Source organism: Bombina bombina, chromosome 6, assembly GCF_027579735.1.
Source record: "Bombina bombina isolate aBomBom1 chromosome 6, aBomBom1.pri, whole genome shotgun sequence".
In the NCBI taxonomy this organism is placed as follows: Eukaryota; Metazoa; Chordata; class Amphibia; order Anura; family Bombinatoridae; genus Bombina; species Bombina bombina.
This window is the reverse complement of record NC_069504.1, coordinates 105193594-105211070: the sequence shown is the minus strand read 5'-3', so window position 1 is coordinate 105211070 and position 17477 is coordinate 105193594. Positions and strand designations below refer to the sequence as shown.

The window sequence follows — 17477 nt, the reverse complement described above, 5'->3', positions numbered from 1 at the left end:
GACAGCAGAAGATATTTCCATCTCACATGTATTGTTTTAATGAGCATTAAACTTGAGAATTTTTTTGCTATATTATGTTAACATATTTGAAATTGTTTAGTGTAGTTTATTTGAATATAGTATATTTTTCTAGATATATATTTTTATGTTATATATGAAGAGTAAATTACTTTAGTAGGAAAGATCTTAAATATTTGCCCAGATAAAATTAAATGGTTTTCTCTTAATAAAAATTGATTGCCAAATTGCTTTGTTTTCCTTGTGGTGTTTCAGATAAAGATAATAAATGAATAAAAAGTTACAAATTTAAAACTTCAACACCAAAATTACATTTTATTTTTTTATTTGTACTAGTAGAATTATCTTCCTTCACAAAAGCGTAACATATCAGAATGAAAAAACATCTCACTACGTACAGTTCAAATTAGTTGTATGTCATGTATCGTGGGGTTGCACTGAATTTTGCATACGACTTGATTACTTTATTTACAGCCTCCAAAAAATCTTTTTCTGTTGCAACTTTGCGACGGGCACGGATTGCAAACATTCCTGCTTCCGTGCACACACTGCGAATTTCAGCACCTGTGCAGAAAAATAGGGAGAGGGTGAATCACTGAACAATGTACAGCTCTGAAATCTTCACAGGGAAGAAAAATCAAAATGGATGAATATTTCAAAGTAACCAATAGCATGTTAGATGCTCACTAACAAGAACCAAAGAGTTTATTAAAGCACTTTATTATGCTCAGTAATTCCATATTTATAGGGTGTATATATAGTGATAAAAAAATACCACTTACACTAAAACATAAAAATACAAGATAATGCATTACCTGTGCTATTAGGACATAGTCGGGCTAGCAGTTCAAATCTTATGTCTCTTTCAACACTCATAGAACGTGCATGAATCTTAAATATGTGTGTGCGTCCCTATAAAAGAAAAAATGTATTAGAAATAGAGGGACAGTAAACCATGTATATAAAACAAATTAAGAATGCAATTTACAAAGTTTGGCTGGTAAACAAGGTTAGCGCGCTTATGGTACGGAAGTCAGGAACATAAAAACATAATTAGCATTTTTGTTTTCAACCAGACAATTGTCTTTAAATCCTAACTGCCTTACTCATTTAGGCAAAATATGAAATTCATTTTTTTTTTTTTTCTTACTTACACGTAGTAGACAGGTACTTTATGAAGAACTGAAAATGTTTGGATTTTTACAGTTTTATTTCAGGTACTTTACATTAATCAACACTCATAGTACATCCAAAGTTACACCATCAATATATAGCGTGATTCAATTACACAAATCTGAATATAAATTTGATTAATAGAGTCTACTAGAATAGCAAAGTAACAAACATGAAAAAGTCATAAAGGTTCATCTCAAGAGCCAGTAAGATTGAGGAGCACATTCTTAGGTGAGATAAATATATATATATATATATATATATATATATATATATAATATTCTAATAGCCAAGTCTTAAAAAAATGATCAAACTCTGATATAGACTTTGTTATTAAAAAGGGAAATCTTATTGAAAGCATCCATGGATTTCATTCTGAATGATTGTTATTAATACTACAACTACATCATCTGCTATAGGAGGAAATATGCAAATTCTATACAACCTTGCCTTACAAGTGTGTGAGTAAGCAGTGCATGCTGAAAAGCAGTTCCGTCACCACATATAACAAGATAATGGAAGACCAAGCCAAAGAGTTTGCAAAATCTCAGGAACAGAAATATCTAGATAATGCCATACGTTTGTGACACATAAATTTGTGGCTGTTTTCTAATCAAATTTCGCAAGGCAGTATAGCAAGAGCCCATGGGGAAAACTTACATACAGTGTGCCCAAAAAATTATCTGCCTGCCACAAAATTCAGATTTATCAGTTAAACCAATTACTGGCGTCTCCAAAGTTCAGTTAAAAAAAATGAAATGAATGAAAAATCTGAGTCACAGTTCCCTTTAGTAAAAGTAAAGTCTAACTAGAAAACTATTTTAAAAATGGAAAGTATTCTTTTTTTATTTAATACAACATTACAAGCTTCAAGAACTTAGTTACAGGAGGGACTTCTTATAATTTAAAAAGGCATCTATGTTAGCAAACACACGCTATTTCCCTTTTAATTGGTGTAAATTTCAAATACGTCAGGCAGAACTGCAATCATAACGAACGGCTATGTCAGAGAAAAACTATAATAATCAGCAAGGTTGCTAACAAAAACTATAATTCCCCTGTAATTGGCTTAGAGATAAGGGAGAACAAAAATCATGATTTATGACGATATTAGTGAAGGCAAAAACAGTAGGAAACCTTTGTTTATAAAAATCTTTATAGGAGAGGTATAGAATAAAAGTATTACCTTAATGGCACATAACTTAGTATACAATAAAGCTCCCTGGTTCAACAAGAAATCACAGACTTCACCTCACGACCTTTATAACAAGCTAGCAGGAGAAGATCATAAGGAGTAGTAGCTTCAGGAACACTTACTTTGGAGAACTGAAAGGGATAGTGTAGTCAAAATCAAACGTTCATGATTCAGATAGAGCAGCAATTTTAGGCAACTTTCTAATTTACTCCTATTACCAATTTTTCTTTGTTCTTTGTATCTTTGTCTGAAAAATCAAGAATGTAAGCTAAGGAGCCCGCCCATTTTTAGATTAGCACCTGGGTAGCGCTTTCTGATTGGAGCATAAATGTAGTCACCAATCAGCAAGCGCTACCCAGGAGCTTACATTCAAATAAAAATACCAAGGGAATGAAGAAAATTTGAAAATAGGAGTAAATTAGAAAGTTGCTTAAAATTGCCTGCTCTATCTGAATCCTGAAAGTTTAATTTTGACTAGACTATCCCTTTAAGGCTGCCCCCTCTATTTATCAGAGATGCTCTCTGCCTCAGACTAGAAAACACCCTGGTATATAATATGTATAGGCATTAACACTGCCTCAGACTAGAAAACACCCTGGTATATAATATGTACAGGCATTAACACTGCCTCAGACTAGAAAACACCCTGGTATATAATATGTACAGGCATTAACACTGCCTCAGACTAGAAAACACCCTGGTATATAATATGTATAGGCATTAACACTGCCTCAGACTAGAAAACACCCTGGTATATAATATGTATAGGCATTAACACTGCCTCTGACTAGAAAACACCCTGGCATATAATATGTACAGGCATTAACACTGCCTCTGACTAGAAAACACCCTGGCATATAATATGTACAGGCATTAACACTGCCTCTGACTAGAAAACACCCTGGTATATAATATGTACAGGCATTAACACTGCCTCAGACTAGAAAACACCCTGGTATATAATATGTACAGGCATTAACACTGCCTCAGACTAGAAAACACCCTGGTATATAATATGTACAGGCATTAACACTGCCTCAGACTAGAAAACACCCTGGTATATAATATGTACAGGCATTAACACTGCCTCAGACTAGAAAACACCCTGGTATATAATATGTACAGGCATTAACACTGCCTCAGACTAGAAAACACCCTGGTATATAATATGTACAGGCATTAACACTGCCTCAGACTAGAAAACACCCTGGTATATAATATGTACAGGCATTAACACTGCCTCAGACTAGAAAACACCCTGGTATATAATATGTACAGGCATTAACACTGCCTCAGACTAGAAAACACCCTGGTATATAATATGTACAGGCATTAACACTGCCTCAGACTAGAAAACACCCTGGTATATAATATGTATAGGCATTAACACTGCCTCAGACTAGAAAACACCCTGGTATATAATATGTACAGGCATTAACACTGCCTCAGACTAGAAAACACCCTGGTATATAATATGTATAGGCATTAACACTGCCTCAGACTAGAAAACACCCTGGTATATAATATGTACAGGCATTAACACTGCCTCAGACTAGAAAACACCCTGGTATATAATATGTACAGGCATTAACACTGCCTCAGACTAGAAAACACCCTGGTATATAATATGTATAGGCATTAACACTGCCTCAGACTAGAAAACACCCTGGTATATAATATGTACAGGCATTAACACTGCCTCAGACTAGAAAACACCCTGGTATATAATATGTACAGGCATTAACACTGCCTCAGACTAGAAAACACCCTGGTATATAATATGTACAGGCATTAACACTGCCTCTGAAGGTATTACTGGTCAGGTACTTTGGGCTGGAAAAAGCCACCAATTTAATCAAAATGAATCAGCAAGTGCAGTATGAATTGCAGGGCTATTTGCTGATATATAGCGGATTAACCAGTTGGTCATTGCTGCTTCAAAGTAATTCAGTCATGGTCACCTCTCAGAAGTACCCCCCCCTAGAAAATACTATTTTCTATATAGTCATTAAAAGGAAGATGTTTTCCAATAGAAAATAAATTACTGTTGTAACTTAACATATCGTAAAAAAACCATAATCAGTTTTACATTTTCTAATAAGAATAAAAAAAAATCCTTAATCCTCTTAGCGTGTAAACAGAGGCTATTAAAAAACTTCCAAGATCTCTCCAGAATGGTACAGGCTTAAATACATAGAAGAAATTCACCTTATAAAGCATTAGAGACTAAATTTGACAGCAGTTTTTGCTTTACCTCAAGATCAGGTAAACTAAATTCAATTTTTCTGTCCAGTCGTCCAGGTCGCATCAGAGCTGGATCCAAAGTGTCAGGTCTGTTGGTGGCCATTAAAACTTTAATGTTTCCTCTTGGATCAAAGCCATCTAGCTGGTTGATTAGTTCCAACATAGTACGTTGGACTTCATTGTCCCCTCCAGCTCCATCATCAAACCGAGCTCCTGTTCGTGAAATTTAAAAAAAATACAGAGTGAACCACTACCACTGTTTGTGATTAGTTCTGTCAAACTACTATGTGTTGTTGTTGCTGCTGCCGCCATCATCGGTTAAGGGATATGAGACCCAACATTTTTATTACACGATTCAGGCAAAGCATACCATTTTAGACAATGTTCCAATGTACTTTTAATATCAAATTGACCTCATTCTCTTTGTATAATTGTTTAAAAGCATGTAGGTAGGTGCTTAGGGGCATACACACATCAGGGGCAGTATATATGAGAACAGTTTTGCAAAAATGTTATAGATTGTGCCATCTAGTGGTCAAAAGCATTCTTGCAATGTTGCTGTCATTTAGTCCTCCAGACACGTGCAGGGTACCAAATTAGGTATATTCCATCAGAACAAAGTTTTTTTTTTAAGCTTTTATGCTCATCATTTTGGGTTTCATATAAAATGCATTATCATAGCTTGGAGTATTAAAATGAACATAAACCCCCAGAAATTCTAAATGGTTAGAAAGGATGTCAGAGCTATTATAACTAGAGGAATATGGGTACCTAAAACGTAACAGACTAACATTTTTCCTGAATGCCAAATTTCTCTGGGAAGACTCACTTCAACCACCACCCAATACAAACACCATTGACAATACCACAAAAAACCCACAATCACAACAGTGTTCGGATGGAGATGAGAGGGGGGCTTCCCGCCTCGGGCGTGAGTTTTTTTTCTTTTCAGTATTATCTTTTCTTCACCCTTCTGATTGCCATCAATGTTTTATATTTTTGCATGACCATTATTACCTTTCAGCAGCATATAGACTAAATTTGTACCATTAATGCTCTCAAAGGTGAATATAACTATGAGACCAACCTTTTATATTGAAAGAAACCCACAGAAGATATTAGAAGATAATTGGAACCTATACATTCCTACCTGTGGACTCGCCTAAGAAAAACAAATTTGTAGGCTAGAATATTATTGCAAGCATAAGAATTTAGTAACTTGTTTGTTAGAAGTTATTTGTTGTTTATTATTACTACTGTAACTTAAGGCTTTGTAACAAATCTTACATTAACTCCTTTATGCCTAATGTATATTGCAAAATGAAAAATAATAAATAAAAAATGAACATAAACATATCAAGCAGTGTTCCCTCTAAGGCCACATTTTGTGAGCGGCCCAGCAGTGAAACAGTTGATTAGGGAACCACTCTGTCTCTGCAATCTGGGATAACACTTTGGCTAATGCCGGTGAAAATATAGATGATACTATCCGGCTATCCATACACACGAATAAACCAGAAGTCAGAGCCATCACCCAGGGTCCCAGCGAACTGACTGCTCAGAATGTCAGCCTGCCTCAAGTACCTATTCATCCTGGGTACCAACTCAAATTGTAAGTGTGATTCTTTTCTTCCCAGCAAATACATTCTGGAAAATAGTTACGCTATGGAGGCGCCCCTTCTTGTTTCAGTTAGGGAACTACACCCTGCAGTTAGCAAACACTACACAATGCAGCCCGCAACTGTATCACTGCTGGAGGGAACACTGAGCTAAAAGTCATTTAAACAGTACATTAAATGTTCCTCTTTACACTACCAGATGGAATCAGTTTTAATGCATTTTCTATATTAACTGTACATACCACCAATGGCATCAATTTCATCAAAGAAAATAAGACAGGCTTTCTTGGTTCTTGCCATCTCAAACAGTTCACGCACCATCCGGGCTCCCTGAAAGTAAAATGAATAAATGTTAATATCCATATTTAACTAACTTTTTTTTCAAAAATACACAATTCAGATAGTGTAAACTGTAAAAAAAAAAAAAAAAAAGGCTTTCCAATGTATTCCTATTATCAAATTTACTTTGTTCGCTTGCTATCCCTTTGTTGAAAAGCAGGTCATATCTGGAGAACTATATTGCAGTGTTTCAGACACATGCAAACTGCCTACCTACATATCCTCTTCAAAAAGAGGACCACAAGAACAAAGAAAATATGTTATAATAAAAGTTGTATTTTTTTAAATGGAATGCCCTGCTTGAATAAGGAAAGAAAAAAAAATTGGGTTTCGTGTCCCTTTAAAAAAGGAAAATTTCAAATGGCAGTATTAGGCCCCAGTTTACTGTAAAATGTAATATACTTTTACCTTAAAAGGACAGTAAATTATGCAAAGAGATGCTGATCAAATGAATTAATATATGTATCTGATTTGCATACACTTATTTTGATAAACAAATGAAGCTTGTTGTTAAAATATTAATGTAGAAAGTTTGTATTATTTAATTCTAGACAGCCCATCCCGTAACAGCAATATTCAACCTTCCTCCTCATCAATTCACCCAATCCAATAGTCTAGTTGTATTATATTAACTCCTTAATGACCAAGGACGTGTCAATGACGAAGGATTTGCCTGGCACGTCCTCTGGGGTTTCAAGCGCTGGAAGCGATCGTGATATTGAGGCAGCACTGCAATACCCTTTTTTACCCACTGATGCAGAGAGAGCCACTCTGTGGCCCTCTCTGCATCGGCCAGTGTGTGTGTCATCTTCTCAGCTACTTCTGGCATGTCTAGAGAATATACTGCACATTATTTATTTATTTTCCCTATAAGACATTGGGTACATAAAGGTCATCAAGGGCATATTATGGCACCTAAGCAGCCATCACTTGTAACACAATATTTTCTGAGTACATTACTAAACTGTAGCAAATTCATAAGCACGTGCAAAAGTTTACCTCCCCAACATATTTCTGGACCAGCTCTGATCCAATCACTCTGATGAAGCAGGCATCAGTCCTGTTCGCAACTGCACGTGCACACAGAGTTTTGCCTGTTCCGGGTGGGCCAAACAGCAGTACTCCTTTTGGTGGCTCAATACCAAGGTTGACAAATCGCTCAGGCTAATGATAGAAATAAAACATACACAGAAGGTTTAATTTACTACAACAGATAATCTAAGTAAACAACCATTTTATTCAGATAAAGCTGTGGAAATCTATTAAATATGCAGTTTTCCTTTGATAGCAGACACCATCACAAATGTTGCTAATGAAAATCCGGGATAAACCCCACACTCAATGTAGCCGCAGATTGACAATGTAGCCGCAGATTGACAATGTAGCCGCAGATTGACAAGTGTGTACAAAATGCAGCAAGATGTGTAGAATAAGTTAAGAGCAGAAGTACATTTTACTTGGAGACGTGTTACTAAATGGTGATACAGCTGTGCATCAATCCATCTTTTAAAATTCATCATAACCCATATAAAGAAAACGTAGACTTATTTTTACTTTAATGTTTTTAACCTATGCCTTGCATTATGTTCAGCATCCAAATCAGTTGATAATTCCAGGAATAGCAAGGGTGTAAGATTGTCCCATTCACATTTGAAGTTTTACCTCTTGTGCCAAATGGACATAAGTACTTTTGCCCAGCATACTGTGTTGATGTAATACCTACGTCAAGCCCAGAGGCGCACATTGCAGTCCCTGTGTCAGCTTAGACAGCGGGAGCCACAAACAGGGGACACCTTACCATATGAAGCCAGATCGCTGATCATTACAGATAGTGACAAATGTCTGTGTCACTCTCTGTAACAACTTTCCGTAGGTAACGATGGAAGTGGTCCCTAAACTACAAAAAAATTGTTTGGGGAAGGGGGGGGACCCTGCATTACAGAAAAAAAAAGTAATCACTTGGGGGAGGAAGGTGGTGGAGGGGGGATCCCTACACTGAAGACACAAAATATATAAAATGAATAAATCATCATTTGTTACTGGCTGCCAGTAACAGATGGTGAAGAACAGTGGGAGGGATGCCTACACTACATAAATATGTGCACCTGGATTGGCGATTGCTTTTTATTTTCCTCCTAGAACCTAAGAAGAGGAACTGCACAGTAAACTCAGATACTGTGATATTGGTATTTATTTAAGCACATACACAAATATAGAGAACAGTCTGTCTTTTTTTACAGCTTACATCTAGTTAATCTAGCATTTGTCTCACATTTCGACCATGTTCTTTTACAGACACTTACTGACTAATGCTTCCATATCATTTGTAGGGAACACCAGAACCAAGCTAGCTGTGCTAACCAAACAGAACTGGAATAATTCTGTTTTTTTCCCCATAAACTGATTATCAATACAGTTTTTTTTTATTTACTTTTAGTTAAACTATCCTTAGATTCTGGAGTATAGGGATAAAAAAAATACAATTTGTATGACATGACTGAGGCTGTGCACTTACGTGAAGCAGAGGGGTCTCAACCACCTCTCTCAGCTTTTCTATCTGTTCCTTGCAACCACCAACATCACTGTAAGTCACATCAGGTTTCTCTTCTACCTATAAATAAAAAATAAAACAAACAACATTAAAAAAAGAAACTAAGAAACAAATATTTCTAAATTTGCTTTGCATATAATTTACCTGCATCATAGTTACTGTTGGGTCAATTTTTGGAGGTAACGGAATATGGATCTGGTACTTGTTTCTGTCCACCCTGCGGAGTTTAAAGAAAGATTGTGCTGAATTTCAACATTAACAAAATGAGTAATAGTATGATAGATGTCAGACATGGGAAAGCATTAAACAGCTTTGTAAAATGAATTGATAAACCATTTCTCTAGTTTTGTTAATATATACAAACAATGTTTATACAGAACCATTATATAATAAGGTGTATGTGATATAGTAGCATTCTTACGTTAGTTATAGGGTAACAGAGCAGCGATAGGTAATGCGTTAAGTATCTACTGGGGGGGAAATATTACATAACAAAACTAAAACAACATTTCCTATGTAACAAGATTACATAATATTAAAGAGACAGCAAACGCCTTGAGATTTCTTTGGGTATAAAAGTTGCATAATGAAACAACTTTACAATATATTTTCATTTATTGTGACCCTTTTTCATGTAAATAAAGGGATTTTTAATACTCAGAACTTGAAACGCACCCTGCTGAATTCTGAAGGCTAACTCTGCTCTGTCTGTCCCTAGTTGGATTTATCAGAGAACAACTAAAAAAACCATCTATTGTATACTACATGTATGACAGGGACTAGCTTTGTTGTCTGTGTACTAAAGCCCATACTGGAACCTCCAAATAAGGGAAATGGTGGGTAAAAAAAGAATGCAGTAACAAGGCTGGTAATTTGTTTTTAAAATGTTAAGACTTGGCTGATATGTTATTCTATAGCAGCACAACATAAATGTTTTGTAATTACAAGGTGTTTATTGCCCCTTTAATTGTTTCTTACCCAACCCTCATGCCTTCTTCAATGTCAGTAGGCGCGACCTGATCACTGAGGTCGACCACAAACTTGGCAAACTGCTTTACATTTATAATGTATTTTGGATCCTCCGAGTCAGCATTGATTATTTTCGTACATCTAGAAAATGAAAAATATATACAATCACTTATACAGTAATACGTCATTAAAACATTTATATTTATCTACACATTATATACTATTGCGGTCTGGCTTTCATTAAAGAAAGCTTTAATCTTAAAGGGATACGGAACCCATTTTTTTTTTTCATGATTCAGATAGAGCAGCGATTTTAAGCAACTTTCTAAAATTATCAATTTGTCTTAGTTCTCTTGGTATCCATTTGAAAAAGCCGGAATGTAAGCTTATGAGCCGGCCCATCTTTGGTTCAGCACTTGGGTAGCGCTTGCTGATTGGTGGCTAAAATGTAGCCACCAATCAGCAAGCACTATCCAGGGCTCTGAACCAAAAATATGCCAGCTCAATTCAATTTTCAAATAAAGATATCAAGAGAATGAAGAAAATTTGATATTAGGCGTAAATGAGAAAGTTGATTAAAAATTGCTGCTCTATCTGAATTATGAAAGGAAAAAAAAAATTGGGTTCAGTATCCCTTTAAAGAGGATTATGTGGGATGCTGGACTGTGACAAGTAAAATTAATGTAAGTATGTCCAGAGCGCCTCACCTGACGGGGGGTGCGATACAATATAGGGTGTTCGAGATGTGACTTAAAGGTGTAGCATATTTATTGCATATCACTTAGAATCATATATAACAATTAAAAAGGTACATAGTATAAAAATGCTTGAAACCGTATAAAATTACTTAAAACAATTCAAAAGCAATATTAAAATAAAAACATGGATCCATGCATATGTTACTAGTTCCAATTATGAACAGAAATAGCAAACAATGAAAACTTTACACAAGATAAATATGTGAGGCTTCCTAAAGGTTATTCCTCCAATATTGTTTAACCTTATCCTGGTATAGCACTGAACCACTCTAGTGGTCTCCGAGATATGTGCTTACTATACTACCATCTTTATAAGCTATACTCACAAATCGGACATTTAAAGTATAGCCTGAACAAGCAGTGTACATGATGTGAAGATTATGAATCCGAAAGTAGGTGAAACTTCCAAAGTGAACTTTTAAAACTTCCAATTGTATCCAAATCAATTCAAATTGTATGCAAATCAATTCCAAAACTAGTGGTGATGTGTTGGTGAAAAAATGCTGATATGAAGAATAAAAATTGTATAGAAAAATCAAGACAAACGTGAAAAACAGTGATATAAAAATAAAAATGAGTGAAAAAATATATATGGAAAGAATATGTGTTTGAAAAAGAAACAATGTTTTGAGACTACAAATCTAAAGATAAACTCCAAATCTTTAGGTGAGAGTCTGCAGAGCTGCTGCTGTGATCTCAGGTTAAATATCCAGGTTCCCTGGAGACTGTGCTGCTCCTTAATGGATCCCTCTGTGAAAGAAAGTGAAAATAGTGTAGTACGTTAAAGTACAAATATGAATTTAGAAATAAGGCTTACCAGATAATTGGTCAACGCGTTTCGGCCTCTCACAGGCCTTTCTCAAGACTACACTATTTTCACTATCTTTCACAGAGGGATCCATTAAGGAGCAGCACAGTCTCCATGGAACCTGGATATTTAACCTGAGATCACAGCAGCAGCTCTGCAGACTCTCACCTAAAGATTTGGAGTTTATCTTTAGATTTGTAGTCTCAAAACATTGTTTCCTTTTCAAACACATTTTTCACTCATTTTTATATCACTATTTTTCACGTTTGTCTTTTGATTTTTCTATACAATTTTTATTCTTCATATCAGCATTTTTTTCAGTAGCATTCTTTAGCAGTTTTTCACCACACACACATCACCACTAGTTTGGAATTGATTTGGATACAATTGGAAGTTTTAAAAGTTCACTTTGGAATTCATAATCTTCACATCAAGTACACTGCTTGTTCCGGCTATACTTTATAAGCTATACTCACAAATCGGACATTTAAAGATGGTAGTATAGTTAGCACATATCTCGGAGACCACTAAAGTGGTTCAGTGCTATACCAGGCTAAGGTCAAACAATATTGGAGGAATAACCTTTAGGAAGCCTCACATATTTATCTTGTGCAAAGTTTTCATTTTTAACCTGTGTAAAGTTTTCATTGTTTGCTATTTCTGTTTATAATTGGAACTAGTAACCTATGCATGGATCCATGTTTTTATTTCCATTTTTATTTTAATATTGCTTTTGAATTGTTTTAAGTAATTTTATACGGTTTCAAACATTTTTATGCTATGTACCTTTTTAATTGTTATATATGATTCTAAGTGATATGCAATAAATATGCTACACCTTTAAGTCACATCTCGAACACCCTATATTGTATCGCAGCCCCCGTGAGATGAGGCGCTCTGGACATACTTACATTTATTCTACATTCTTAGTTGACGGCTAGGAGTCAACTATTCCGGAGCCTATAGGATACACCATACAGGCGCTAGGTTTATATACTTAAGTAAAATTAAGTTATCTTTAATAAAAAAAAAAAGTAGGAGCTATTAAACTAAACCTGTATTCAGATGAGTGGTTGTTAGTCTGAATTAAGAATACTGACTTACCTGGCCACTTGCAGTGGTTGCTCACTCTGCAGGGTCTGCTTATCAGCAGCCAAATCCCAAAGCGCTGGAGGAGCAAGTCCTGTATCAGACTCTTTAATCCCTAAACACAAAGAAGACAATTTCAAGGTGTCAGATACTCTTATTTCACATAAAAGAAGGTCAGCGGTATGTCCATGAAATGACAACCAGTATCGTTGTCCAACTGAACCAAAATGACATCTGCACCAAAATTCAATTATTTGAATATTTTTATCAGGCTATATAAAGGATGTTGGTGATAAAAACCACGTACCTGTGAGCTCATTAATTTTCTTAAGCAGATTCTGTATATCATCTTCTACTTGCTTAATCTGGCGAGAATATGTGCTTTGACCCTGCAACAAGTAAGAACATTTCTCACACTTGAACTTCGTTTAAATGTCAGATGTTTCTCTTTCTACACTGGTTTTACTAAAAATCAGTTTAACATACAATTAGTTAGTTGATCCCTAGGGCCCGATTCTAAAAGGCTCTCTGGGCTGGGGAGATTCTTTAAAGGGACATTAAACACTTTGAGATGGTAATATAAAATGATAAATTGTATACAATAAAACAGCTCTGCAATATACTTTCATTATTTATTTTGTCCGCTTTGCCTGTAATTCCATTCTGAAATTGTGAGCTTTTCAGTTCCTGTTAGAAATGTAAGTGCAGAACACTGTTAAATCCAGCACAACCATTGGCTGCACACTAATGACCTATGTATAACTGTCCCTAATTGGCCACAGAAGAGAAGGTAACACAAGTTACAATATGGCAGCTCCCAGTGTTTTATAGACACTAAAACTTTACACTTATTTTGTCACTTTTTAAACAACTAATGAAACTTTAAACATTACATCTACATGTTAGCCATGGACTAATCTTTTCTTTGAATGCATCATTCTATCTATCTAGCATGTATTTAGTGTTTAATGTCCCTTTATGAATGATTACCAGTACTTCTATTTCCCTGGTGGAAGTCTGTAAAGCCACTTTATATTTGTATAATTTAAAAATCATCATACACAAAAAAAATAAAAAAAATTGAACTATTCACACAAGAATACTCAGAGAAAAAAATAAAATGTATTTTTAAGGTGTCTCAAAAATTATAACAAAGTTGTTCACCAAAAATATTTTATTAAAATAACATCTGTATGTAAATTGCAAATGAATAAAATCGTATTAACTATGGACAGCGTATACTGTAATTTAATACACGATGTGCAAAAAAACACCTAGAAATTTGTACTTATAAAGTACAAAATACAAAGCATAATTGTTGTTTTTTCGTAAAATATGGGCGCATATAAAATAGTCTCTCAAATCCCAGCATAATTCTGTAAACATTTTTGACCTACAGATCTTAGTTTTTTTTTTTCTTGCAACTTAAAAGGTAATGAGCTTTTATCAAAATACTCAAAACGCTAATTACTTTGAAAGGAAAACCTATGCATACGAAAATAACAGCGACTTTAAGGTATGGTGCACTGAAAAAAGCATCATTTGATTTGTATTAGGCGTAATATTAAAAGTTTAAACATACGCCGGGATCTCCCTGTGTACTTTGTCTTCCATTGCTCACTTTTACATAACAGAGAGCTCTCATTATTTCTATGGGAGACATCTTGCTACTTGCAGGGACAGACCCATTTTTTTTTTTTAATAGAATTCCATGAGGGTTGCACCAGCAAGTGTTGGAGCGGAAAACTATGTCTAGTCCTGCAAGAGAAAAAAAAAAAAAAAAAAAAAAAAAAAAAAAAAATCGGCCCCTTTTTAATCAAAGGTTTTGCGTTTGATCTAATAAAAACTTTTTCTACTGTAGTGGAATGTCCCTATCAGCTGTCAATATCAATTAATACTGCCATATTCAATGCGTATTTGCCCCTTTTTTCAATTTAAACAAAGTTTTTCATGCAATCAAAATGATTTCATTATTATGCATACAACATTGCTTTATTGCAACTTACATATGTTTTTAACAAGGCAATGTCTCCTTCATCCAGAGCTATGAGAAAAAAAAAAAAAAAAAAAAAAAAAAAAAGCACAAAATAAGTTTAGTAGACATTATTTAAAAATGCCAAAACAGCTTCCTACAGTATTATAATATATCCGTATCTGAAATATAGGAAATCTTGGAACTCCATTGTTAAAATTAACAACCTTACAGGTGTCTGGAAGTAAGATGCTGGTTATGTACAATTAGTTTACAACTATATTACTCATAATAGGTCCATGAGTGGCCCACATTGCTTATGCTTTTAAGTTCACTATCTGTTTATCTAAAACGTTATTATTGTTACTGTACTGTTATCCTAGCAAGGTCCAAGAGTGACCGTTTGTATCATTTGAATTCCTCTGTGTGTACTTCAAATTCCCATGGGTCCATTAGTGACTCAATATAGAGCGAGAAGAACTAATAATCCCCCAAAAAAAAAAAGGTTCCAACCTAGTTAACTAAATGACAATTATTCTTAGTGTACCACAGACACTTGTTTCTTAAAACTCTGTTAGTATAATTATCGTACATATATAATTTCAATTTTACTATACATTACTGTCTCACGTTGTCTTATGCCATGTTATAACCTAACAACATCAATAAAAATGATTGATTATAAAGAAAAAAAAATGCCAAAACAAACTATACAATCCTTGTGAACCTAAACATTGTCAAAACATCTGTATTCATAAACTATGCCATTATGGTTAACTTACATATTTATACTCGGAGGAAAAACTTGAGTACTTACTAATGCTATATTAGCACATAGTTTTGCTGGGGGGGGTGAATTTCTAATTGTTGTATCTTGGGTATGGGCTTGTTGCATTATTATGATACAACTGTGTGGACTCGAGTGAAGCTGAAGAGAACATAAGCAGCACTGAAAATTTTGCCCCAGCTATTAAAAAAAAAAAAGGCTATGCTGCAAATAAGCAATGACATTTTTAAGTTGAGAACCACTGGTATCAGCAGCAACCCAACTGCATCTCCTGAGTGGTACTTTACCTATGTGTGTAACTCCTTTGCAATGGTTAAACACATACATCTGCAGGGTTGATAGTGATAAACTGACATGCTCCAATGAATGAGAGCATGTATTTTTTTCAGTATAATTGCCCTTTAAAAACATTATTATGTTAGAGTTTTGCTATCTCAGACAAATTCAGGGATTGCGTCTCTGAAACATGCCAAGGGGATATCATGTTCCTTGTTGCCCTTGCTTTGGCTTTGCACTATATACTATTTTATAACTTGCAGTATATTCTTCATATCCCCAGTGTCCTGGGGTGAGCTTAAAGGGACACTGAAACCAAAGAGAATGAAGAAAATTTGATAATAGGAGTAAATTAGAAAGTTGCTTAAAATTGCATGCTCTATCTGAATCACAAAAGAAAAAAATTGGGTTCAGTGCCCCTTTAAGGATTTAAAAGCACTATCTGCAGCTCAAAAGAAGTCAAAATAAGTAAATTATAAGTTGGAGGATCTTTAACTGTATTATTATAGCGATATGAAACCCATTTTATTTCCTTCAGGATTCCAATAGAGCATACAATTTACTTTTAATATCTAGTTTGCCAAGTTCTCTCTGTATCCTTTGTTAAAATGCATACCTAGGTAGACAAGATCTGTGAGCTAGCTGCTGATTGGTGGCTGCACATATATACCTCTTGTCATTGGCTCACCCAATGTGTACAGCTAACTCGCAGCAGTGCATTGCCCCTTCTTTAACAGATATAAAGTAAAGTTGATAATAGAAGTAAATTAGAAAGTTGTTTAAAAAAATATTTTCTATGATTTATTAAAGAAAATTTTAGGTTTATGATCCTTTAATAAACTAAAGCCCAACATCAGTTGCATAGCTAGTGGCTTAATTAGCCCTTGACAGCCAGATGTCTCTCAACGGGAAAGCATTTGTAGCCATAAATAAGTCAGACACAGTTGCAAAATCTGCGGAAGCAGAAACAAGCAAAAGCTAAACAAATATACATCGCTCGTGTTATAATATTATAGCTGTGAACGCGTTATTATTTGCGTCTTTTATGAAACATTAACCCGTTCGAGACCGGTGTGTTAATAAGTGAACTAGCTCGTAGAACAGCGGACTCTCCGCACACACCTCGGATGGGTTTGTCCTCCTTATCTTCCTCCTTGGTTTTTCTCTGATCGGTACCCAGGTAGTCAGGCATGATGATGATGGGCTACCCTGACACAACAAACCTTTCCCCTGCAATTACACAGCAAACTGAACTGCACTTCCGGAGCCTGAAGAGAACAGGAAGTACGTCACCAGTGCGACTAGCGACAGCAGGCGTTTGACGACGGTTGTTAAACGTCTGACGTAGTTAAATCGCGACAGGCACTGTACAAACAAAGTACGGGTGACTCGCTAAGCAGCTTCTAATGACCACGCTGTTTCAGTCGTTTACCGTATTCGTTGCGTTAGAATGTATTTAAGTATACAAAATGGCAAGGTGTTACTGTGCTGAAAGGGTATTTAGCGTGTATTCCATTTTGAAGCTGTATAGGGAACACAATCCCCAAATGATAAAGAGACAAAGTTGTAATGTAATGCATATGCGTATTATCGTATTGCACTATTGTAGAAAGATTTTCAAAACATGAAAGGGTCAGTCTATGCCAAAATAAACTTTCATGATTCAGATAGGGCATGTC

The 17477-nt window shown here is 35.1% G+C and overlaps 1 protein-coding gene across 1 annotated transcript; it reads right to left on the bottom strand.

Annotated features, from left to right (window-relative positions):
* Positions 1–326: 326 nt before the first annotated feature.
* PSMC2 (proteasome 26S subunit, ATPase 2) lies at positions 327–17080 on the bottom strand. Its single transcript, XM_053716542.1, has 12 exons — positions 16921–17080; positions 14770–14807; positions 13071–13152; positions 12779–12878; positions 10118–10249; positions 9284–9356; positions 9104–9199; positions 7588–7752; positions 6492–6579; positions 4641–4843; positions 834–930; positions 327–582 (listed from the first exon to the last, which is right to left on the bottom strand). The coding sequence occupies exons 1-12, from the start codon at positions 16988–16990 to the stop codon at positions 425–427; spliced, it is 1302 nt and encodes a 433-aa protein (XP_053572517.1). The 5' UTR covers positions 16991–17080; the 3' UTR covers positions 327–424.
* Positions 17081–17477: the final 397 nt, after the last annotated feature.